This window comes from Dasypus novemcinctus, chromosome 13, assembly GCF_030445035.2.
Source record: "Dasypus novemcinctus isolate mDasNov1 chromosome 13, mDasNov1.1.hap2, whole genome shotgun sequence".
NCBI lineage: Eukaryota > Metazoa > Chordata > Mammalia > Cingulata > Dasypodidae > Dasypus > Dasypus novemcinctus.
In genome coordinates this window covers 39,697,423-39,724,257 of record NC_080685.1, presented here as the reverse complement: position 1 = coordinate 39,724,257, position 26,835 = coordinate 39,697,423, and the positions used below count along the sequence as shown (strand labels likewise).

Here is a 26,835-nt window from a genome sequence, read left to right as displayed (position 1 = left end):
GGCATATGTCCAGGGGGCATGGAAATGTTTGGATATACTCATAGTGGAAACAATTAAAAACAACAGCTGGGGGGGTACTGGGTTACTGGCCGGGGGTGGGGGGGCTCTGTCGTGGTCCCTAGGGGAGCAGCAGCAGTCCCCCAGGTGCAACGGAAAGGATCAGGAAGGAATGAGGGTCCAACAGTGAGCCCCTGATACTAATGACTATGCTGTGAGCCTATACACCTGAAATAAGGACAAGGCCTAGAGCAGCACTGTGCCTAGGAGTTCCATCCTGACAGCCTCCATGTTACTCAAATGTGGCCAGTCTCGAAGCCAAACTCAGCATGTAAATGCAATGCCTTGCCCCCAGCGTGGGACATGACACCTGGGGATGAGCCTCCCTGGCACCGAGGGATCACTACCAAGTACCAGCTGATGATGCAACTAGAAAATGACCTTAAATTAAAGGTTCAACGTCGACCAGCAGAATATCCCTGTCTACATATAATAACAGGAGTTAAAAATGCTATTTGACCTAAATTAAGGGGGAAATGGAAAGGACAAATGAGTTTATATGGCTATGAGTCTCTAAAAAAGAGTCTGGAGGTTGTCAGAAGGATTGCCCTTATGCACACCTGAGCAGAGTCTCAGAGACAGATAAAGTAGATACAACCCCAAGTATTGGTCCTTTTGAGGGCTAAAGAGACTCACAGGTTCTATGGTCATGGCAGATGGGGTTCACTGCCATGTCAGTTGGCCCTTCTTTGGAGCTGGTGTTTCTGGGTGATGGAGCTGGACTCAGATGGGATCTCTTTTCACAAGCCTTTCATGTTACTTTACTGGAATTGTAGTTGATGCTGGGGCTTATGATATATCTAGGATATTTGAATCTCTGGACTGACAATATGATAGCCAGGCCCTGACCTCAACAGACTTCAGCTCCTACACTTTGATTTATTGGACTTACTCCACTCAGCTAACATGGAGTTGAAGAATGTCAACCACCACACCGTGGAGCCTAGAGTGCCTACAACTGAAAGCAGGAGGATTGCATCCAATATCCATGTGGAATCTAAACCCCCTCTTGACATAGATGTAGAATGGACACAACCAAGCCAAGGTCCACAGGAAGGAGGAATACAGTAAGGATCAGAGTGGACTTAATGATATTCTATTCATGAACTATTGTGGTTAATAATCGAGAAAATGTGGCATTGATGTGGAAAAAGTGGCCATGGTGGCTGCTGGGTGCGGGGAAAGGGAGGAAGAGAAGAGATATGGAGGCATTCTCGGGACTTGGAGTTGTCCTGGATGGTGCCCCAGGAACAATTGCTGGATGTTATATGTCCTCCCATGGCCCACTGGATGGAACATGGGAAAGTGTGGGCTATGGTGTGGAACACAGGACATGGGGTGCAGCGATGCCCGGAGATGTACTCAACAGACGCAATGGATGTGACATGATGATGGGGGAGAGTGTTATTGGGGGGGGAGTGGTGGTGTAATATTTTTTAAAAAATAAGTAAATTGAGTAGAATTTGAAAACAAACAAACAAACAAAAATAATGGGGTTCACTATTATGAATGATTTTCAGCTTATGTGAAGGGTCTTGGAACATGTCCGCCATATAAAACAAGGTCCTACTGTATTTTAATTTATCCTACACTCCACCCAAGCCTTTGTGCTATTATTGTCATGCATCTTATTTCTATGTATTTTAAAAACACTACAATGAATTATTATTTTTGTTTTAAAAGAAAGTTATCTTTTTAAATGATTTTAAATGTAATTTTAAAATATTTTAACTTTATCCAAATATTTACCTTTTTTGGTGCTCGTCACTCTTTGTGTCAATCAGAATTTCTAAGCCTAGGAACTACTGAAATTTTGGGGCCCGAAAACTCTTTGTTGTAGGGGGGGCCTTGTGCATAATAGGGTGTTTAGACAAAGCCCTAGCATTTACCTACTAAATGCCAGTAGCAGCTCCTGCTCCTTTCAGTGGTGATGACCAAAACTGTCTCCAGACATTGTCAAATGTCTCCTGGAGGGCAAAAATCACCCTTGTTTGAGAACTACTGGTGTAGATCCAGATTTCCATCTGGTATCATTTTTCTTTGGTCCAAAGGACTTCCTCTAAAATTTCTTATAGTACATGGCTACAAGTATAAATCACTGTCTAAAGGACTTCCTTTAAAATTTCTTGTAATTCATGTCTGCTGGTATAAAGTACTTCAACTTTTGTATATTTGAAAATATATTTATTTCATCTCCAGCTTTTGAAGGATTTTTCTCTCATTATAGATTTCTAGGTTGACAGTTTTTTCTTTTAATACTTTAATGATGTTGCTCCACTGTCTTCTGACTTGCATTATTTCCAGTAAGAAGTTTGCTATCATTCTTTTATATTTGCTCTTCTGTACATAATGTGTCTTTTTCTTTGACTGCTTTTAAGATTGTATCTTTATCATTGATTTTAGGCAATTTTAACCTAGAGCTAATTCAACCCCACTACTGAGTTCAGTATCCATTTGAGTACTTCACCTGTTGATGTTCCATGAATTATAAGCTTTTCTTATATGTATATTGTATATGTATATTGTATACAATACAATACAATTTGTATTGTAATGTGAATACAAATTATTTCAAGACTGGTATGAGCTCCAGAGATTGTTCCCTTTGCTTCTCTGGGTGGTTCTTTCCCCAGCCTTGGGTACTTTCCTCATACTCATGAGTTGCTCAGCACTAAGCTAAAGAGTCAAGAAACCCTCCTGCAGATCTTTGAAGCTCTTTCTCTGTGTGTTTCTCCCCTGTATTCTGCCCAGCAAATTCTGGGCACCTGGGTTTCCCTGGACTCTTAGTTCCATCTCTTCAGTTTCTAGTTCCACCTGGTTCCCTCCCTCCTCCCTGTGTTGGCAACAGGAAACTGCAAACTAAACTGGCCAGCTGTAGGGCTCGCCTCATTTTTCACTCACTCAGAGATCAAAACGCTGAACTACCTGATGTTCAATGTCTGAAAATTGGTGTTTCATTTTTTTCTCTACTTTTTCAGTTGTTTCAGTGGGAGTATAAACCTTGCCCCTGTTACTACATCTTGGCTAGAAGCAGAATTTCTAATCTACATACTTTTAATATTTATCACAGAATACATAAGTTTATAATAATAATATCACAAACAGTAGTAGCAACAAAATGTAAAGAATAAAAATGTTAAAAAAGCACAGAAAGAAAATCACTCATGATCTTACTGCTGAGATAAGAATCAGCTGACTTCCACAAGCTCTGCCTTTGAACTGATGGATCATGAGAGCATTTGGGGTCTCCAGGGATTAGTGCCTGTTCAAAGCCAGTATCAAATAACCCTCAAAAAGTTGGTGTTTTTCCTTTCCCCAGTGCACAGTCCCACAGGTAAATGCTGCGGAACCCTCAGGGAAAGGTTTAGAGGAAGAGTCACAGTATTCATCCATAGCCATACCCCTTCCTTAAAGGAATCTGAGAGCCCAGCATCCCTCTCAATAAAAAAACTCTGGGTTTATGAACTGGCTTAGGTTTGTAAACCAGATAAGAGATTATGAATCCCTCCTGTGTGACTTAAGTCAGGTTTCTTCCCATCAGACAGAATTTTTCTGTTCACATATATATAAAACAGCACCTTAGGCTGCCCATCCATTTCATTTCTTGGAATCCAGTGGTCAAGTAAACATCACCACAGATCCCTGTGGGTCAGAACACTCTCGTACCATTCAGTCCTTCTGGCTTATTATGGTACTTGTGCCCTCTTTGTCTCCCTCATCTGAGTTACCTCCAGACCTCTACTATTCCAGTCCCCATTAGTAACTGAAATCAAGGCATCCAATTCTATTGCAGCTTTTCCCACTGTCAATTGCAGCCTATTGTGGATAGCTACAGTTTTCAAAGGTGCTGGTGCTCTCCTCGCAACGTCTTTTTTAGCACATCAACCGAGGTTTAGTGGTGGCCCCCAGTGACCTGGGAGTGGTGGTGATGACTAAGAAGTTTGCATATAATGGATCCATGACAACATTCCCATCTCTCCCAGAGTCTTAGATCCCTTTCTACACAGAACGCCACCCAGGGAAGTTTTGGCATTTCAGTTTCTTTAATATTGGCCATTGTTGAATCCAGGCTTCTCCTAACTAACCTAGAATATTTATCCCATTTCTGGGTGCTCAAGCTAATCCATTACATTTTAAAGCCTGGGTGAAGGTGCCCTTACTTAGAAATTCAGTCAAACTAATCTTTTATTTCATCCTTCTGGGTATAATACCCTTATATTGATATCCACACATGTTCTCCAGACTCCTACTGCTAAAAATTGGAAAGATTTTATATGTCTTTGAGAATATAGGCTCCTATCTCATAAACTAGACCATGTCCTTTTATATCTTGGCTCTACTGGAAGCTACATCTCAGGAAGCGAAGGGCCTAAAAGCAATAATGTGTGGTGCAGTGGGGTCCCAAGGAGAATCCACACCCTCTTGTGAGACAACTGCCCATGCAAAGTCATTGTGAGATTTTATCCTGGTGTAGGCTGCTTCCCTCAACATGAGAGGGGAAGAGCTGTTTCCACCAGCAAGAAAGGCTCAGGGATTTGAGGGTCCATAATTCTGGACATCATCTATTTCTATCCCATTAATTCGGGTCCCACTCCTTCTCCACTAGTGAGCTGATGCATTTCATTGGTAATGCCACTCCGGAACCCTTGTATACAAGCTGTAAGCGTGATCCTCAGTGATCCTGAGGATCATGACAATGACCCTATCATCATGCAGCAATAGGGGGAAGGAAAACTCCTTCAAAGCTGCCATAGAAGCTGTTGGGGATTGAGTCATGTCCCCAAAAAAGACACGTTCAAGTCCGAATCCCTGGTCCTGTGGGCATGATCACATTTATAAACAGGTCCATTGAAGAAGCAATCATTAGTTACAGTGTCAACTCATTTGTGAATAGATCTTCGAATATTCCATTTAGATGAGGCCAAATTGAATCAGTGTGGACCTTAATCCATAGGAGTGGAGTCCTTACCAGCAGAGAATATTCCAACACAGTCAGGAGACCAAGAAGACTGATTGCCATCAGATGGGAAGGAGGCAGAGATGGAAGCTGAGGAACTCCAGGGACTGCAGTAGCCAGCACCAGAGCACTACAGACTCTGGGAGAAAGACTTTGACTTTAGACTGCTAGCCTCCAAGACTGTGAGACAATAAACTTTGGTTGTTTAAGCCAACCCATTGTCTGGTATTTGTCATAACAGTCCGGGTAAACTAAGGCTTTCAGTTGGTCCCTTTCTCAGCATATATCCTTTAGTTCTACTGGAAGCAGGTAGACCCTCATCGTCACTACAGTGGCTAGTGCCACTGCATTTAATCCCCATCCTTGTTATTTACCCGCTCTCCATTCCATGCCATCGTGTGACAATGAGATGCTACTGAATGGCACAGATTACCAATGTCCCCTTTTTAACTCCAGCAAGGAGCTTATAATGTGACCATCCCATTTTCAGGGACTATTTGCAGTAGCCAAACACAGTGTCAGTCTGAGTCTCAGCAGAAAACAAATGGCATTCTCAAAAAGGAGTATGAGAATTTAATGAGGAATTATTTAAAAAGTTGGACAGGGTTAAGGGGCCCAAGGAAGCATAGTGAACCCCAGAATTAACACAGCAGAAAGCTTTTTAACAACCCTAAGCCTAAAAGGGCAGAAGGAGAAAATTATTTATCAGAACATAGAATAGTTGTAAGAAATAGGAGCTCCTGTCCGATGGTGCAGCCACTGCCAAACCATGGCCCAGGAGACTTCCCTCCCCTCTGATCCCATGCCAGTGTCTCCCATTGGCTGAGCCCAATCAGACGCCCAGGCCAGGAAGCACAGTCGATGGAGTCCATAGAGGTAAGAGCACAGCTAAATTATGTTTTATACTTAAGAACAGAATTCTGAGAAAAATGTTTTGATGTATAAATTTAATTTAATCCAAATATATGGATGGATACATTTTAAAGACACAACTTGAAAAGCAAATTTTTGAATAGTAAATAACTTGGCCAGTGTTATTAAAATGTTGACTCACTGGTGTTTTTTTTTTTTAAGATTTATTTACTTATTTCTCTCCCCTTCCCCCCCCACCCCCCCAGTTGTCTGTTCTCTGTGCCTATTTGCTGCGTCTTCTTTGTCCACTTCTGTTGTTGTCAGTGGCACGGGAATCTGTGTTTCTTTCTGTTGCGTCATCTTTTTGTGTCAGCTCTCCATGTGTACGGCGCCATTACTGGGCAGGCTGCACTTTCTTTTGCACTGGGCAGCTCTCCTTACGGGGCATACTCCTTGCACGTGGGGCTCCCCTACACGGGGGACACCTCTGCCTGGCACGGCACTCCTTGTATGCATCAGCACTGCGCATGGGCCAGCTCCACATGGGTCAAGGAGGCCCGGGGTTTGAACCCATTGGTTGTATTATGATAAAGGAAATAAGTGATTGCTTTCTCTCCTAGAAATATACTCCTGTTACTATTAAAAGAGAGAGAGAAAGAAGATGTAGAGTTAGAGACAGTAGTGCAGGTATATACTGGTTTTGAATAGACTAAATTTAAAATGGCTAGTAGACACCCAAGAGGGGATGTAAAGCAGACAAATAAATGAGTGTGGGGTTCAGGTGCAGGCTGGATCCAGGAATGCAAGTTAAACATAAAATATAATTTTATAAGAATTGATATTTTTACATTACTCAGTCTTTCCATTCAAAAAACAATTGTATCTCCCTTTATTTAGTGAAGTCTTCTTTCATTTCTCTTGTAGTTAAGATATTCAATGCAATTTAACAAGTATTTATTGAGCATGTATTATGACTCAAGCAATGTGCTAGAATCAACAAAGCAGACACTACACTTCTGCAGAATTAGACAAGTCAATGGATAATTGAAATTCAGTATAAGTGATACAGATAATTTTTTTCAGAGGTCCCCTTTGTTTTACCCTGAGGCAGCACCTGTCCTGTCACCAGCCCCCACTTCCTGTGCCCCCAAAGGCACTTCATCTGAAGCGTTCGGTTCCCTGAATCATCAACTCAGCTGCCTTGCAAGTCATGCTGTCCAGGCACAACTTTGGATGACAAAGAGGCTGCAGGCTGGTTAATGTGGCACAAATAAATTGTTTTCCATCACTCCTCTTCCTTCCCCATGACAATCAACCTGCAGCTTTCCCTTCCTCCGTCCCATCCTCCCACACACACAGGGAGGAAAAAATCAGGGATGCAAATTTTTAGGCTATGTTTGTTTTAGATTGTTTCTCAGAGGATCTAAAACATTTTCCTGAAAGAGAATTACAAATGAATAAAATGTTGCCCTTTACCTCAAGGTATTGTACTTGAAAAGGGTGAGGTTGATGGAAAAATAATTGTTTTGTTTTTGTCTGTTTGAATAAGGCTGTCTCAGAAAAATCAGTAAGCATCTAGAATCTAGAAATTAATTTCACCAATATTTCAGAAGGTTTAAACAGCACAATCTGGGAAGTGGACTTGGCTCAATTGGTAGAGTGTCCGCCTACCACATGGGAGGTCCATGGTTCAAACCCAGGGCCTCCTTGACCTGTGTGGAGCTGGCCCACATGCAGTGCTGATGCGTGCAAGGAGTGCCGTGCCACACAGGGGTGTCCCCCACATAGCAGAGCCCCACGAGTAAGGAGAGCCACCCAGCACGAAAGGAAGTTCAGCCTGCCCAGGAGAGGCGGCCGCACACACGGAGAGCTGACACGGCAAGATGACGCAACAAAAAGAGACACAGACTCCCGTTGCTGTTGACAAGAATAGAAGCAGACACAGAAGAACACACAGTGAATGGACACAGAGAACAGACAACTGGGGCAGGGTGGGGAAGGGGAGAGAAATAAATAAAAATAAATCTTAAAAAAAAAAAGAAATAGACTCTCACATCCATGCCCAATTGGGTTTAAAGAAAATAAATAAATAAATAAATAAATAAATAAATAAATAAATAACACAATCTGTTGCTTGCTGTCAGTAAAAAGATATCAGCTCCTGTAAGAATTGAAAATTTTCAAAAGAGACCACTCAAAGTTGCACAAGAAGAGATGGGATTGGGAAGTGGACTTGGCCCAGTGGTTGGGACGTCCGTCTACCACATGGGAGGTCCGTGGTTCAAACCCCGGGCCTCCTTGACCCGTGTGGAGCTGGCCCATGCGCAGTGCTGATGCGCGCAAGGAGTGCCGCGCCACGCAGGGGTTTCCCCCGCGTAGGGGAGCCCCACGCACAAGGAGTGCGCCCCATAGGGAGAGCCGCCCAGCGCGAAAGTGCAGCCTGCCCAGGAATGGTGCCACGTGCACGGGGGGGGGGGGGGGGGGGGGGGGGGGGGCTGACAGAGCAAGACACAACAAAAAGAAACACAGATTCCTGTGCCGCTGACAACAACAGAGGCAGACAAAGAGGAATACGCAGCGAATGGACACAGGGAACAGACGACTGGAGTGGGGGGGAAGGGGAGAGAAATAAAATAAATAAATAAATATTAAAACAAAAAAACAAACAAGAGATGGGATTGTCAAGATGGATGAATCAAAGGAAAGTAAGTGGAGTTAGGCTTGTCCTTACATCCTTGTCATTCCCCAAACTAGTGTAAACAGATAGAGCTTTCCCAACAGTCAGAAAAACTTTGCAGAAGAAAATCTTCAGAATTCAGTAATGGCACTACTGATGCACCCCTCATCCCCTCCATCCCTTCAACCCTGCCTCTGGCCTCCTTTTCCTTATCTCAAACAGCACTTTAAAAATGCCACATTATTTTCAATTTTTCAATCATGCATGATACAACTCATTCAGTTTTATGAAGTATTTCATTCGCTATTTTTTTATTTTTATTTTTGTCTTTATTCAATTGTTTTAATATTACATTAAAAAAAATGAGGTCCCCATATACCCCCCACCCCTCCACCCCACTCCTCCCCCTTAACAACAACCTCCTCAATCATCATGAGACATTCATTGCATTTGGTGAATACATCTCTGAGAATCGTTGCCCTTCATGGGTCAGTGGTCCACATCATAGCCCACACTCTCCCCACGTTCCATCAGTGGGGCCATTGGGAGGACATACAATGTCCGGTAATTGTCCCTACAGCAACCATCCAGGACAGCTCCAAGTCCTGAAAAATGCCTCCACATCTCATCTCTTCCTCCCATTCCCTGTTCCAGCAGCCACCATGGCCACTTTCTCCACACCAATGTCACATTTTCTTCGGTTACTACTCACAATAGTTCTTGAATAGAATATCAGTAAGTCCACTCTAATCCATATTCTTGTCCTCCATCCTGTGGACCTTGGATTGGTTGTGTCCACTCCACATCTATATCAAGAGGGGACTTAGATTCCACATGGATGCTGGATGCAATCCTCCTGCTTTCAGTTGTAGGCACTCTTGGCTCCCTGGTGTGGTGGTATTTTAATTAATTTAATCTAATAAGAGATCAACATTAGAAAAAACACAATTATTACAGGTACATTGAATAGTTTGCCTTTTACTGGATATTTTACCATCTATTTTTTTTCTATTTTTTATTTTTAAAATTTATTTCATTTCTCTCCCCCCCCCGTCCCCCCCCCCCCCCCAGTTGTCTGCTCTCTGTGTCCATTCGGTGTGTGTTTTCCTGTGTCCACTTATATTCTTGTCAGCAGCACTGGGACTCTGTGTCTCTTTTTGTTGTGTCATCTTGTTGCATCAGCACTCTGTGTGCGTGCGGTGCCACTCCTGGGCAGGCTGCACTTTTTTCAAGCAGGGCAGCTCTCCTTATGGGGCACACTCCTTGTGCATGGGGCTCTCCTACACAGGGGACACCCCTGTGTGGCATGGCACTCTTTGCACACATCAGCACAGTGCGTGGGGCAGCTCATCACATGGGGCAGGAGGCCCTGGGTTTGAACCCTGGGCCTCCCATGTGGTAGGTAGACGCTCTATTCATTGAGCCAAATTCGCTTTGCTTTTTCTATTTTAAATGTATAGTTTTACTGATTTTCACTTTTTAATAAATAAAATATTGGAATTATCATTTTGTTTCACTATTGCTATCTCAAAGAGTAAAAATTTGGCTATCAATTTCATAGATTGCACATATTTCAACTTTACTAAATTTTGCAGAGTTGTTCTCTAAGACATTTGTATCTAATTACACTCACTTTAGCAGTATATAAGATTTTCTATAGCTCCACATCAGAGCCATTTTTTGTACTATTAAACTCATATCTTTGTCAATCTGGTATGAAATGTTATCTTATTGTTTAATTTGTTGCTTTTTTATTGATAGTACATCTTTTGATATGTTGAGCATCTTTTGATATGTTTATTGGGTGCCTGATTTGTCTTTAAGATAGACATAGATGTAGACGTAGATGTAGACATATTATGCCTCCCAGTCTGTGGATTCTCTTGCTTTGTTATTGATATATTTTGACACATTGAAGTTTTAATTTTAATATAGTAAATTTATTAATTTTTTCTTATACCTTGAGCTTTTTGTGATTTAAGCTCTTCTTCTTTAACTCAAGGTCATTGAGTTATTCTCTTATATTTATTTCTCCTTAAAGTTTAATATTTTGCTCTTTAATTAGAGTGTGAGGTAGGGATCCAATTTTATTTTTCCATACGAATAACTAGTTGTCCCATTACTTAAATTGTAATTAAGTAGCCTATCCCCTCCCGTTCTGTTATTCCAGCTCTGTTACATATCAAGTTTTCATTTTTGAATCTGTTTCTGGGCTTTCTATTCTATTCCATTAATATCTTTTCTGCTCCTGAACCAAGTCCTCACACCCTCAATGATCTTAGCTTTCAAGGGTACTTGAGACCTGTTAGGACAGGAACACCACCCACTCCAACTCTACGTACTCTGCCCCGTCATGCATACCAATCTTATTTTTTTCTTCTTCAAAATTGACCTGGCTAGTCTAAACACAGATTTTTGTGCTGAAGAATGGCCTGATCTGATACATTTTTTAAAAAAGGGACCATCCTGGTTTTTGCATAAAGAATATAGTTAACAATATCAGAAAGAGAGGAAAGAATTGCTGGAACTATGTCCTTGAATAGATGATAGGAGAGGGCAGTGGAAACAGGAGGGACTGGCTTTAGAAAGCAACATGCCAAGTTCACCCACGGTAACAAGGGCAGAGTATATGAGCATTGATACTAATACAGGAGGGGGTGGGTGTCTGGAAATTCTCCTCTGCTTGCTTTAATATTCTCGTACAGTCATCAGTTAAGAATGAGGATGAGTACAGAGGTGTTGGGGGTTTCAGGAGAGAGGTGAAGGCAAAAGAATCATTGTCGAGGAGAACGGGGGAGCGAGTGATTGCCTGGAGTCATTAAAAGCCCATCAGAGGTTTGTGGTCATTAATTTAAAGTGAGACCAGTCAACATGACCTTGTATTATCCCCCAGTCACATACAGTTGCAGGGAGTTTGGCTAATCTGACTAAATATAATAAAATAAAAGAGGGGGCAGGAGTTGAAGGTATAAAGGAGAGAGTGATGATAACAGTGGACAGGGAATTTAAACTGTGTGAATAAGGGAGTAAAGACATCAAGATGGTAAGGAACTGTGGAAAAGTGGCAGAATCTGTGGATCGGAGAATCCACATGGTCAAGGGATTGTTGGGTCATTGGACTAGAGGGAGGGGTCTGGAATGATGGGAAGGAGAGAAAAGAGAGGATGCATGCAATGAAATTATATGAGGGGTGAAGTTATTGGTGATTACTAGGTCAGAGTTCTGAGCAGGTCCAGTATCAAGGGCATACAACCTAGGCCATCGCACAGCTGGTTCCATGTTTGGTTTAATGCTCTGCTGCTGCTGTCTTGAAATTCCTAACAATTTTATTTTCATCTTTCATTGGGCCCCACAAATCATGTAGACAATCTTGTGTTAAACATGGGTATAAGTGGCTGAAGTAATTGGAGAACAAGATCATTGGAGGAGAGGATTTAAAGGACCTGAGAAATCAGGGTGTTGAAGAACAATCTATGTATAAGTTGGAATTGTCAGGAATTTAGGCAGGAACAGTCTTGGAAATAGTGACAGAAGATAGGAGCTAAAACCTGGAGAGAAATGAGTGGTAATAACCCAAGGGGCTAATGGATGACAGCAACAATGAGGGGTAGTGGGTGATATCATCTGATGACATGAAACGCAAAGCTGAGGATTCCTAGGGAGGAGGGAAGAGAAGAACACTGGTCTTGCCTCCAGGTCCCTAGCCAGAGGACTGTGAGAGAAAGAAGCAACATTTTAGAGGGTTGTAAGGTCAGCAGTGTCCTCGGGGAGTGCCAGTCTTCCTGGAAAGTAAAAAGGCGAAAGGATGATTAGACAATAGGTTGAAGACATTGATGAAGATTTTGATGGTGGTAGACCTTGTGTTCTAGAGAGCACAGTAAGTAGAAGGGTTTCAGAAGTTGGGGAGGAAGGGATACAACAGTGGCTGTACAGTTTTGTGAGATCAGAACGCTGGAGATAAGGGTGACCTGAGGGACTGGCACACAGGGTCAAAGGGCACAATGAGATTAGCTCCATGGATTGCAGGGGGAGAGAGTGGAGGCAAGGCTGCGCGTGATGGGGGCAGAAGGTCTAGGGGAAGCGTGGTCCTTTTACGTATCTTTAGTGTAACTGTCAACTGAAAAAAAATCATGTTTCTCTAAAAGTTTTATAAAGTGCTTTTATAAAATAATAAGTAGAACAGAGGGCATTAAAATAAATTATGTTTACCCAATAATACCACACTCATATAGTGTAGACACCAATCTCTCCTCTCTGAATTTTTTTTTAATATTCTAAAATAAATGCCTTTAGGTATAACAAGTATATTAGTCAGAGTTCTCTAGGGAAACGTAACTGACAGGAGGTATCTCTAAATATGATGAGATTTTATAAAATTGTCTCACCTGTCTGCAGGGATGCAAAAGGCCAAGTTCCACACGGCAGTTTGCAAGCTGGGAACTCTGGTGAAGGTTTTTGAAGTTGGCTGGCTTGAATAGAGAGGGAAATTCTGTCTCCTGACTGCAGAAATCCTTACTTTTCTTTTAAAAGCCTTCAACTGATTGGATGAAAGTTCTCTCATTATTGAAGGCAATCTCCTCAATTGATTCCATATATAAGCAGCCATAAATGCAATCAACTTACTGATGATTTAGGTCCAAGAAATGTCTTCACAGTAAAAACTAGGCCAATGCTTGCTTTGCCAAACAACTGGGCAACATAACCGGGCCAAGGCGACCCATGAACCTCACCATCTCAACAAGTTCAGCAAAGCGATTTCTTGTAAATGATTACTGCAATATGAACTCGTAGTTTCATTAAAAAATACTTTGGAAAGAGTAAGACCATATCTGAGCAATGTCTGTCATTATAACTTTAAGTTCTAATGAACTAATTAACATAGTGCCTCCATTTGTTTTATTCTTCATGCTCCTCTAGTGAAGATTTTTTCTTAGGCTAAAATTTCAATGATGTAATTAGAAGTAAAGCCATTTATTTAAGAACTTAAGATAGGTTATGTAATAGCTCAGTTTCTAAAAAAAAAAAAAATGCAATGTAGAGACCTTGTTTGGATTCCAATTTGAACAAAACATGTGTGAAAAGATATTTTTGAGACTTCTTCCCAGACTTGGGATACTCTAAGGACACATTGTGTCAGGTGGACAAAGATTCATTTAAAATTCATTGTTGCTCATGTGTGTTTTGGGAACACCTACTGGCTTATTCTGGTTTCAGAAAACCCCTCACAATGGATTAGAGATTCAAAATCAATTTTCAAAGCCTCCAGATAAAGTCCTGTAAGTACCTTAAAGCTCTAAGTTGCTACCAGACTTACCATTTTTTACTTACTAATTTAGTAAAAAAATTAGTCAATTGATTCCTTGGCAAGTGTACAAGGTTATGGGATCAAATATAGTTTGATCTTCATGTCAGTGCCTTTTAATCTCATTTTTTTACCTTTTCATATTTCTGTGAATTCAGAGTATGTCTGACATTGATGGAAACATTTAATATGTGTATTATAATTTTCTCTTGGCAAACTATTATTAGTTGATAAAGTTCCTTATAACTGATAAGATCTTGGAATTGAACAAATATGGTCATTTATGCTATTATTTTCGAAATTGCTATATTTGGTCTGTTTATGTAATTTAACTAATGGCTCATGTTCTGGTGAGGACAAGACACTATATATCACTTCCTTGGACGAAATCCTCAACATTCTTTGATTTAGTTACATTAACAATCTTTATCTAATATGGTCAATGACAAGTCATTTAATAAACAACACAGGCATGGACCAATAGTGTTTTGTAGGTTGTATCAAATTTTAGCTAAGTGAAAAAATGAGAGAGGAGGACCAAGACTGTGGAAGTTGTAACTTCTTTCTCTATATCCTCTTTGCTATATAGCCTAGTCTTCTCTTTTAGTTTCCTAGGCTGCTTAAGCAAACAGAATGAAATGGGTCTAACTTGAGCAATGAGAATTCATTAGCCTACAGTTCTGAGACCATAAGAAAGTCCAAATCAAGATGCTTTCTCCCCAAAGACTGGCGTTCTGGGGCTGGTTGCTGGTGATCCGAGTCCTTAGCTTGTCACATGGCAAGGCACACAGTAGCGTTTCCTGGTCTTTCCCTTCCTTCCCGGGTTTAGTTTCTTATCTCCTTATAAAGGACTCCAGTAAAAGGATTAAAAGCCAGGCTGATTGAGGTGAAGTAATCTCATCAAAAGGTCCTTACAATGGGTTCACACCCACAGGAATGGATTAAATTTAAGAACATTTTTCTGGGATACACACAGCTTCAAAGCACTGTACCTTCTATTATCAGAATAACCTCTTATTCAAAATACCTGATTCTTTCAAATTCCCACTGATGAAAGGGCCTGAAAATAATCAATTTCTTTTCAGGTCCAAGATTGATGAAGGCATTGCAGGCAAAATATAGTGGTAGATGTTAACTGGATTTGAGTATAAGAACATTGTAATTCACAGTCATATTTCCACAGGTTTCGTAATCTCGTCTACACGTACCGAATCTTCAGAGACGGACATGGATGTTACAAGATACAGGTAAGAACAGACAAGCACGCCTACAACCACAGCCACACAAAGTTGTGTGGAGAACCTGAGATGATATCTTGAACTTGACACATGAACATGTGATGCGAAAGAGAAGTAATGCATAGCGTTTAGAGTCAGATCAATAGTTAACCTTGTCTTTCTCTGAGAAAAAATGGAGGGAGTGGAGTTGGGAGGCATAGCCATTGTTCTTCAAAAGCGTAGAGGCACACAACCTTAGTTACTCCAGTGGTCAAATTCACCGACCTGAACTCCATGTGACACCATTGTTGAATGAGAATATTAAACCATGACCTGGGATGGGGCTGAGAAGGGAAGGGGGGAGGTTTAATAGTTTCATAGTTGTATAAAAATATACAGGGAATACACAGTCAACTGGAAATCTTAGTAATTTTTTTCATTTCTCTGGTTTTCTGAGGGCTAAACAGAAAAACCGTTTTGCTACTTTCAGATTTAGTTCTCTGGCTTGGGAGCTTATTAGTCAGCCAAAGGGGTGCTGATGCAAAATACCAGAAATCTGTTGGCTTTTATAAAGGGTATTTATTTGGGGTAGAAGCTTACAGTTACCAGGCCATAAAGCAAAAGTTACTTCCCTCACCAAAGTCTACGCCACGTGGTGGGGCAAGATGGCTGCCTATGTCTGCCAAGAGTTCAGGCTTCTGGGTTCCTCTCTTCCAGGGGCTCGTTTCTGTCCGAGCTCAGTTGATCTACTTTCTCCACAAGGCCAGCTGTAGATTTTCAGGCAGATGGCTTGTCTCTCTTCCTGAAGCCTTTGCCTTATCTAATCAAAACTTCTCTCTGCTCCTCTGTGTGTTTACTTCCCAGGCTCCAGCATTAAATCTACCAACTCTGTCCTTTGCCATGTCTTTTCTCTGTGAAAAAAATCCCCTTTGGTGGGAAGGAACTCAGCACCCTACTGATGTGGCTCAAAGTCCTAACCATAATTTAATCGACTAAAAGCAATACTTTTGACAGACCAAGTTACAAACCTAATCCAATAACTATTTTTGGAATTCAGAAACATTGTCAAACTGCTACAGGAGTAGCAGTAGTAGCTGGCTTTTTTTTTTTTTAACTTTTTTAATTAAAGTTAATAGAGCACAAAGAACATTACATTAAAAAACATAAGAGGTTCCCATATAACCCACTCCCCACCCCCCCACCCCCATCATTTTTGTAAATTGTATTTTTTTAAAGATATATACATCTCAGAAAGTGTTACATTAAAAAATATAAGAGGTTCCTGTATACCCCTCACTTCCCCCCCACTCCTCCCACACCAACAACCTCCCCCATCATTGTAGCACACTCATCACACTCGGTGAACATATTTTGGAGTACTCCTGCGCCACATAGATAAGTTTACCCTATAGTTCACACTTCCCCCCAGTACATTCAGTGGGTTATGGCAGGATATATAAAGTCCAGCATCTGACCCTACAACATCATTTAGGACAACTCAAAGTCCCCCAAATGCCCCCACATCACATCTCTTCTTCCCTCTCCCTGCCCTCAGCAACCACTGTGGCCACTTTCTCCACCTCAATGCTAAAATTTCTTCTATTACTAGTCACAATATTTTTACAGTAGAATATCAGTATGTCCACTCTAATCCATATTTTATTCCTCCATTCTGTGGACCCTGGAATGGTGTCCACACCACCTCTATATCAAGAGGGGGCTTAGATGACATTTGGATGATGGATGCAATTCTGCTTGCAGTTGTAGGCACTCTTGATTCCCTGGTGTGGTGGCTGACCATCTTTACCTCCCTCTTAGCTGACCTGGGTAAGTCCAACGAACCTAAGAGTAGGAGTTGCAACTCTGCTGAGGCTCAGGGCCCAACTGGCACATGGGCAGTCCAGAGATTCAAGTCCCCTGAGTATACACCATACCTAGCACCAACCACAGGTCCAGTAAAAGTGACAGAAGAGGCATGTGTAGAAAGATCACATCTGAGTCTAGCTCAATCACACTCAGGAGCACAAATTCCAAAGTAAGGCCTGCTGACATGGCCAGAACTCCAAATCCATCTGTCATGACCATATACTCTGTGGGTCTCCATAGCCTTCAGGAGAACCAGTACCTAGGGTTGTATCTACTTTGGCTTTTTCTGGGGTCCTGCTGAGGTGTGAGTAAGCACAACCCCTCTATTGACCTCCTGACTCTTTTTTGAAACCTCATAGCCATATAAACTCATTTGTATTTGCCATTTCCCCCTTTTACTCAAGGTCAAAAAGGAGTTTTTAACACATGATCTTACATGTAGGCTGATATTTTCTTCTGGTCTGAGTTGACACTTTTATTCAAGGCCTCTTTCTAGTTGTATCACCAACTAGTGATTGGTAGTAATCCCACAGCACCAAGGAGGCTCATCCCCAGGAGTCATGTCCCATGCTGGGGGGAAGATAATGCATTTACATACTGAGTTTGGCTTAGAGTGGCCACATTTGAGCAACACAGAGGCTCTCAGGAGGTAACTCTTAGGCACCTTGCAGCTCTAAGCTTAATGCATATTTCAGGCACACAGGCTCAGAAGCACAGTCATCAGTAGCAAGGGCTTATTAATGAACCATCCTTCCTTGTTTGCCATTGCACTTGGGGGAGTATTGCTCTTGCGTTGGAGAATGTAACAGAGCTCCCCTGGGTAGGAACTCAGCACACCCTCAGTTGACATTTGTAACTAATTACTATGAAAATACCCAACATATACCAGAACATTTTTGTGTCCCCTATATACATGCCCTGGAGAACTCCCTTCCACCCACGTGCCCCCCATCGATAACACCCCACACCAGTGTTCCTCCCCTGCCATAGTGGAACCTGACTGTGGTCCAAAACTTCTTCAACTATGAAACTTATTATAATGCCAAATTCAATTAATAGGAAATTGAAATATAGTGATGGGTTTAAAGTTTAGAAATAGAATGCATACTAATTTAGAAATACTAAAATAAAGTAAAAATAAGTTGGTGTATTAAAAAATGAAAAACATTATAAAGCTTTGTTTTTAATGTTTTGCCTTTCATCACCATAATAGGTGTTACCCTGTATATACAGTGACAAGGCACTTTCTTTCATTTCTTCCTCAGTGTCTACATTCTTGCTTTCTTTTTTTTCTTTTTCTAATTTCTAATTTTGTCTTCAAAAAAGTTTTAGATCACAGAATTCACACATACAATATAGGGGACTCCCATATATCCAACATTAACTTTTCCCCTTCCCCCAGCAATGATCTTTTTACATGTTCATGTTATATTTGCTAAAACTGATGTAGATTTTGAAATATCAAACATGGTTCCATTTTGGTTTACATTATGGTTTTTATTTTAGACTGCACATATTTTTAAATTTTTAGTTTCCTTATGTTTTACGTTATAGTTTATATTTTAGCTTATAGACTTTTATACAATTTTGGTGTAAGTTAACATGTCCTATATCCATCATTACATGATCTTGCAGAATATTTCCACTGCCCCCCAGTTGTCCTACTTAGATCTATTCTATACCTCTCTCCTCCTCCCCTCAGGGCCCACAGTGACAATCAATCTTCACTACTTGAGGGACCAGATTTTCAGATACTTGCAGCAATGCTAAGGGCTTGACATACTAGACTGTCCTAACTGATTGGGAGCCCCTGAGCCTCTCAAGAGACACAATTCCCTCTGAGAACATCAGGTCTCCTGAGGGTGTGGGTGCACCTTCACACTCATTGTATGGGTCTCCGCCCAATGATATAACACACTATGACAAAATGAGTACTACACATTCCCTAGAAGCCTGCCCCTGTGCCAGATACCCCCCCACACACACCTTAAACATGTAATTCTTCCTTATATTTTCTAAAAAATTTTCTCAACATTATAGTTTTAACCATTTACCTGACAGTCTCCCATATTCAACTGTTTCCCCCATCCCTCCCCACAATTCCTTGGGCCATCTGACCCGTCCTCCCAACCCTAGCCCCTCGCAAGCCCACCAAGCCCCACCCAAAGTTACCCCTATGCTCCCATTTTATCCCCTCCCTGTACAAATACTTACCTCCAGCTTATCATAGACTTCACCCATGTAGACATCAGCTCACAACCTTCCTCTCTCACTCAAATTCCTTTAAGCCTATCTTCCAGTCTCTAGATCCCTGAGGCAGCTTGACTTGCTTGTTTCATATCAGAGAGGTCATGTAGTATTTGTCTTTCAATGCCTGGGTTGCTTCACTCAACATAAGGTCCTCAAGATTCATCCATGTTATCCCATATGTTTGTACTGTATTCCTTCTTATAGCTGAGTAGTATTCCATTGTATGTATATACCACATTTTATTTATCCATTCCTCTGTTGATGGGCATTTAGGTTGATTCCAACTTTTGGAATAGTGAATAATGCTGCTATGAACATCGTTGAGCATATATCAGTTTGTGTCCTTGTTTTCAGTTCTACTGGGTATACACCCAGCAGTAGAATTGCTGGGTCATATGGCAAAACTATAGCTAGTGTTTTGAGAAACTGCCAAACTGTCCTCCAGAATGGCTAGATCCTTCTGCATTCCCACCAGGAGTGGATGAGTATTCTCATTCCTCCACATCCTCTCCAGAACTTGTAGTCTTCTGTTTTTTTGATAGCTGCCAATCTACAATGAGATAAGATGGTATCTCATTGTAGTTTTGATTTGCATTTCCCTAAAAGCTAGAGATTTTGAGCATTTTCCCATGTGCTTTTTAGCCATTTGTATTTCTTCTTTGGAGAAACATCTGTTCAAATCTTTTTCCCATTTTTTAAATGAGTTGTTTTGCTTTTTATTTTCAAGATATAGGAGTTCTTTATATATGCAGAATATGCCTCCTATCAGATACATGGTTACCAAATATTTTCTCCCATTGTGTAGGCTCTCTTTTCACTTTCTTGACAAACTCCTTGGAGGTGCAAAAGGCTTTAATTTTGAGGAAGTCCCATTTATCTATTTGTTATTTTGCTGCTTGTGCTTTGGGTGTGAAGTTCATAAAGCCATTTCCTATTACAAGGTCCTGTAGATGCTTCCCTACATTGTTTTCCAAGGTCTTTATGGTCTTGATCCATCTTGAGTTGATTGTTGTATAATGTGTGAGATGGTAACCCTCTTTCCTTCTTTTGCATATGGATATTTAATTCTATAGGCACCATTTATTGAAGAGGCCATTCTCTCCCAGTCGAGTGGGCTCATTGAATATCAGATGAGTGTATATATGAGGATCTATATCAGAACTCTCAATTGGGTTCCATTGGCCAGTGCATCTATCCTAGTGCTGTTTTCACTAATGTAGCTTTGTAGTATGTTTTGAAGTCAGGTAGTATGATTCCTGTAATTTCATTTTTCTTTTTCAATGTCTTTGGCTATTCAGGGCCTCTTTCATTCCAAATAAATTCCATAGTTAGTTTTCCTAGTTCATTAAAAAATGCTGTGTTGATTTTTATTGGGATTGCATTGAATCTGTAGATCAGTTTTGGGAAGATAAACATCTTAATAATATTTAGTCTTCCTATCCATGAACAGGGAATATTCTTCCAATAATTTGGGTCTTCTTTGATTTCCTTCAACAGCATTGTGTAGTTTTCTGTGTGTAAGTCTTTTACCTCTTTAGTTAAATTTATTCCTAGGTATTTGATTTTTTATTTACTATTGTAAATGGTATTTGTTTCTTGATTTCCTCCTCAGATTGCTCATTATTGGTGTATAGAAATGCTACTGATTTTTGTGCATTGATCTTATACCCTGCGACTTTGCTGAACTCATTTACAAGTTCTAGAAACTCTTTTGTACACTTCTCAGGGCTTTCTATGTATAAGATCGTGTCATCTACAAATAGTGAAATTTTGACTTCTTCCTTTCCTATTTGGATCCCTTTTATATCTGGTTCTTGCCTCAGTGCTCAAGCAAGTACTTCTAACACAATGTTAAATAGAAGAGGTGATAGTGGGCATCCTTGTCTTGTTCCTGATATTAGAGGGAAAGATTTTAGGATTTCACTATTGTAAATGATGTTAGCTGTGGGTTTTTCATATATACCCTTTATCATGTTCAGAAAGTTTCCTTCTATTCCAATCTTTTGCAGTGTTTTTATCAAGAAAGGGTGCTGTATTTTGTCAAATGCTTTTTCTGCATCTATAGATATGATCATGTGATTTTTTTCCCTTCAATCTCTTTATGTAGTGTATCACGTTAATTGATTTTCTTATGTTGAACCATCCTTGCATACCAGGAATGAAACCCATTTGGTCATGGTGTATAATTCATTTAATGTGTTGTTGAATATGATTAGCAAGTATTTTGTTGAGGATTTTTACATCTAAGTTCATTAGAGAGATTGGTCTGTAATTTTCCTTTCTTGTGGTCTCTTTGTTTGGCTTTGGCATTAGGGTAATGTTGGCATCATAAAATGGGTTAGCCAATGTTCCTTCTATTTCAATTTTTTGAAAGAGTTTAGGCAAGATTGGTGTTAGTTCTTCCCGGAATGTTTGGTAGAATTCACCTGTGAAACCATCTGGCCCAGGGCTCCTCTTAGTTGGAAGGTTTTTAATGACTGATTCTGTCTCTTTACTTGTGATTGGTTTGTTGAGATCATTAAATTCTTCTTTCATCAATGTAGGCTGCTTATGTGTTTCTAGGAATTTATCCATTTCCTCTAAATTGTCTGTCTTGTAGGAATATAGTTTTTCAAAGTATCCTCTTATGATAGTCTTTATTTCAGTGGGGTCAGGGGTGATATCCCCTTTCTCATTTCTTATTTTGTGCATTTGCATCTTCTCTCTTTTTTTCTTTATTCATCTAGCTAAGGATTTGTCAATTTTATTAATCTTCTCAAAGAACCAGCTGTTTGTTTTATTTTTTTGAACACTTTCATATTTTCTATTTCATTTAGCTCCGGCCTGATCTTTGTTTTCTTTCTTTCTTCTTTCTTTTGGGTTAGTTTGTTCTTTTTTTTTTTTTTTTACTAATTCCTCCAATTGTGCAGTTAGTTGTTTAATTTTAGCTCTTCTTTTTTGATGTATGAATTTATGGCTATGAATTTCCCTCTCAGTACAGCTTTTGCTGCATCCCATAAGTTTTGACATGCTGTGTTATCATTTTCATTAGTTTCAAGGTAGTTTTTGATTTCTGTTAAGATTTTCTCCTTGACCCACTGTTTTTCTAAGAGTGTGTTGTTTAACTTCCAAATCTTGGTGATAAATCTGGGTCTCTAGTTCTTGCAGTTTTCCAGCTTCATTCCACTGTGGTCAGAGAATTTATTTTGTATGATTTCTATCTTTCTGAATTCACTGAGACTTTCTTTGTGGCCTAGCATGTGGTCTATCTTGGAGGATGATCCATGTGCACTTGAGAAGAATGTATATCCTGCTGTGTTTGGGTGTAATGTTCTGAATATATCTATTAGGTCCAGCTCCTCTAATATATTGTTCAAAGTCTTTGTTTCTTTATTGATTCTCTTTTGAGATGTTCTGTCCAATGGTGATAGTGGTGTGTTAAAGTCCCCCACTATAATTGTAGAGGCATCTATTCCTTCCCTTAGTTTTTCCAGTGTTTGTCTCACATATTTGGAGGCACCCTTGTAAGGGGCATAAATGTTTATGAATGTTCTTTCTTCTTGAGAGATAATCCCTTTCACTAATATGTAGTGTCCATCTTTGTCTCTCACAATAGTTTTGTATTTAAAGTCTATTTAGTGCTATATCAATATAGCTATTCCTGCCCTTTTTTGGTTATTGTTTGCCTGTAATATTGTTTTCCAGCCATTCACTTTCAATCTCCTTGAATTCCTTGGTCTAAGATGTGTTTCTGGTAGACAGCATATAGATGGGTCATATTTCCTTATCCAATCTTCCAATCTGTGTCTCTTAACAGGTGAGTTTAATCCATTGACATTCAGTATTATTACTTTATAGGAATTATGTATATTAGTCATATTGTCTTTGGATTTGTGTTTGTCATACGTTGTTTGATTTTTTTTCTCTTTTTGTCATTTTAGTTATTCTTCACATTCCACTCTAACTCTGTCTCTCCTGTTTTTTTCTTTCTTCCTGCAGAACTCCCTTTAGTATTTCTTGAAGGGCAGGTTTCTTGTTGGTATACTCTCTTAGTTTCTGTTTATTTGTGAATATTTTGAACTCTCCATCATTTTTGAATGCTAGCTTTGCTGGATAGAGTATTGTTGGTTTGAAATTCTTTTCTTTTATACCTTGATTATGTCATACTGTCTTCTTGCCTCCATGGTTTCAGAGGAGAAATCAGCACTTAATCTTATGGAGTGTCCCTTGTATGTGACGGTTCTCTTTTCTCTTGCTGCTTTTAGTATTTTCTCTTTGTCTTGCACATTGGATAATATGACAAGTATATGTCTTGGGGTAGGCTTGTTGGGTTTATGCTGTTTGGGGTGTGTTTTGCTTCCTGGACATGTACATGCATCTCCCTCAATAGGTTTGGGAAGTTTTCAGCCATTATTTCCTCCAAAACCCCTTCTGTCCCTTTTCCCTTCTCTTCTCCTTCTGGGATGCCTATAATGCATATGTTTTTGTATTTTGCATTGTCATTCGGGTCCCTAAGTCCCTGCTGGATTTTTTCTATCTTTTTATTGATCAATTCTACTATCTGATTTCAGATGTACTGTCTTCCACATCACTAATTCTTTCCTCTGCCTTTTCAAATCTGCTGTTATTTGCTGAGAGTGTATTTTTTATTTCTTGGATTGTGCTGTTGATCCCCATCATATCTGTTATCTTTTTGCATATGATTACAATTTCTTCTGTATGCTCTCGAAGTATTTTCTTAATATGCTTAATCTCTTCCTTCACTTCATTAAATTGGTCCATGATACATGTTTTGAGAGCTTTAATTAGTTGTTTGATGTTCCACTCCTCTTCCTGGGTTTTAGTTTGTTCACTGGACTGGGCCATGTTTTCCTGATTATTGGTATGGTCTGTAGTTTTTTTGTTGCTGTCTGGTCATCATTTTAACTTGTTGGGTTTATGCACGTGATTAGCTTCTTCATCTCAGGGTTTAAGTAGTTGTTCTTGTGTGTGTGTTAAGTCTTCTCTTTGTCACTTTGTTCTTCTTATTCTATTTTCTTATTGTTGGCTAAGTTCCCTTGAGCAAGCACTGATTTTGTTGTAGTCTCTCCAGATTGATGGCCAGACACCTCCTGCTTTGTAGGTTCCTGAAACAACCCACTCCTGCAGGATTCTGCCTCTATTCTGCTGGCCCTGGGGTCCATGTGGAGCTTTGGCAGAGAGCTGTGCAGATGCTTTTTATTCAGCTGGCAGGAACTTGGTGAGCCCTGCGTCCAGCCACCACTCACACTCCTGGGATGGCAAGGGGACTGCAGGGTGTGTGTGGGGTCCCTTCTTCTAGCGGCCTGTCTCACAGTAAAGAGTAGAATCCCCTCACTGCCCCTGAGGACAGGCACAGATCCAGGCTCCAGAAGGGGAGCACTACCACCTGCCAGTGGCTCCACTCTCACTCTCCCTCCTGCTCTCAGTGGTTGACTTTTGAGTAACTACCAGAGAATCTTGAACTAATCTTTCTGAAACACTTCTGTACAAGGTTAAACAGGTTTTTCCTACAAGCTTTCTCAGAATCCTTAATATACTAATGTGCATTGTGCATATCTGAGAGAGATTAGAATGTGCAATGATTCCAAAATACTTTCTATATATATTTTTTCATTTGTTATAAAGGGAATAATTGAAGCAACTGGCAAAATTTGATTAAAGTCTGTAGATTAGCTAATAATACTGTATATCAAGGTTAATTTCCTGATTTTGAAAATTGTAGTGTGGTTATATACACACTACAGGGACATCATAACTGCATCCCACACTCAAAAAGTTCAAGAAAAAATATATATAGAAAAAATAAAAAGCAAATAAAATAAAATAATATCTGGGGTCAAAGTGAAACATATCTATGGGAATTTTTTGTGCTATTTTTGCAACTCTTCTGTAAGTCCGAAATTATTTCAAAATAAAAATTTTTTTAAAGCAATTTATTTTAAAGAGTTTTTTTTTTCTTTGCTGTACATATTTTGGGAAATTGGATACTTCCCTAGTACCCAGTGCTGTTTCTTGTCTGGAATATCTGAAGGCATTAAAGCAGTTAGGAGTGAGACACAGAGGGGCGGGTGTGGGTGGAGCAGCTCTGCACTGATTGGACTGGAATGGATGGTTCTTTGGGCTGAAGTGAAGGCATTGTGGGCACTCCCTGCAGAAGATTTAAATGTCAGCCTGCATTTCCACAATGGAGGTTAACCAGACTACACACCAGAGAGCCTAACAGTCACCGTGCTTTTTGTAGCCCAACACGGCAGGCTCTATGTGAACCCACAGTGATTATAAAAGCAGATGAAGCTATTTATTTTTGTCTTTTCATTATGTCTCTAATGTTATATTTGAAAAGAGTACTTGGTTTACAGCTGATAAACAGATAACTATTTACAATTTACCTGGATCATGTTGACATTCCCACTTTCAGTTAAAATTAGGACTTTTGGGTCTTATTTCCTCTCAGAGAGGTTCTGAATTGATCAAATATATAAGCTGCATATTTTGTATTTCCCCTCAGAGATCCACCTCTGTCAGTGCCCCAACATAGCAAAAACTGTCAGTAAGGCACAGGGGCTGCCATGAACTCTTAGAGGAGTATCCTTCATAGTGAATTACAATAGCAAATGTCCCCAGAGAAACTTGCCAAGGAGGGGGGAATCTCTATCTGTACACTGAACTGGGGACCCCTTGATTGTTAATCTTCTTTATTCAGAGCAGCTCAAGTAAGAGGGTGGTCTTAAAAATGAGGGTTTCTGTGTATTGAAATTGGTGTTAAGCTGTTAAGTATGCGCTATTGGCCACTTGTTTCAGTTTGCAGGCTCAGGGAAGCAGCCTGCCCTGCAATCCTGTTTTGAAAAGTGTCACATTTCACAACTGCATGCTACTGAGTAGTCTCCTTTCTTATATTTTTGCAGACTGTGGAAGGAGCTCGAAAACTGATCTTCCCAAACCTGAAGGAATTGATCTCCAAATTTGAAAAACCAAATCAAGGGCTAGTGGTTCATCTTTTAAACCCAATAGAAAGAATGAGCCCCTCCCTGAGATGGAGAAGATCAACGATAAAGTTGGAGGGCATTTATGGTAAAAACTCTGAAGGGAGCCAGGAAAGAGACTTAGCTCCTTTTCTACCTCTGGCCTGTTTTGTAGAATCACTTCTGAGAAACACTCTTTTCCATCATGTTGCCTCTAAAAAGCTTCATTCTAATAAGAGCAATTCCCATCTTGTTGGGAAATGGTTCTTCTAGGCCCTTCAAAGATGGCCAAAACATGGGGCTTCTTTGTCAGAAACAAGAGTAATTCCTGAGTAAAGTGTTGACTTCAGATTCATTCTGTGACCTTGTGCAAGCCACAGAAACTTGGAACTAAATGGACAAATGGGCAGAATTTTCAAATGAGAAAAGTACCTCAGCTGCCTCCCCCAGGCTTCTCCTGTCAAATTTTACTCAATAATTACTAAGCCTCCATTTATAAAGTATCAGGTCACAAATTATTTCAAATACATCCCTAAGGGTATTAGCCCATGGTGGGAAACGAGAGATGACAAGTCAATTTGAGTGCAGAGAATCTATGTACTCAAATGCTGAGGTCTAGCAACCACATCACAAACTGCTACTCTTGCTTACCCACATCTCTTGAAATCTGCTCTCAGAAAATAATCTGTTATAGA

At 40.2% G+C, this 26,835-nt stretch overlaps 1 protein-coding gene across 1 annotated transcript in view; it reads left to right on the top strand.

Annotated features, from left to right (window-relative positions):
• SH2D1B (SH2 domain containing 1B) overlaps window positions 1-26,835 on the top strand; it is a 41,403-nt gene that overhangs the window by 12,200 nt on the left and 2,368 nt on the right. Inside the window, exons 2-3 of the mRNA XM_004479689.4 lie at window positions 15,029-15,092; window positions 26,084-26,249. Coding sequence (XP_004479746.1) covers window positions 15,029-15,092; window positions 26,084-26,249 — 230 coding nt within the window. The remainder of the gene's footprint in view (window positions 1-15,028; window positions 15,093-26,083; window positions 26,250-26,835) is intronic.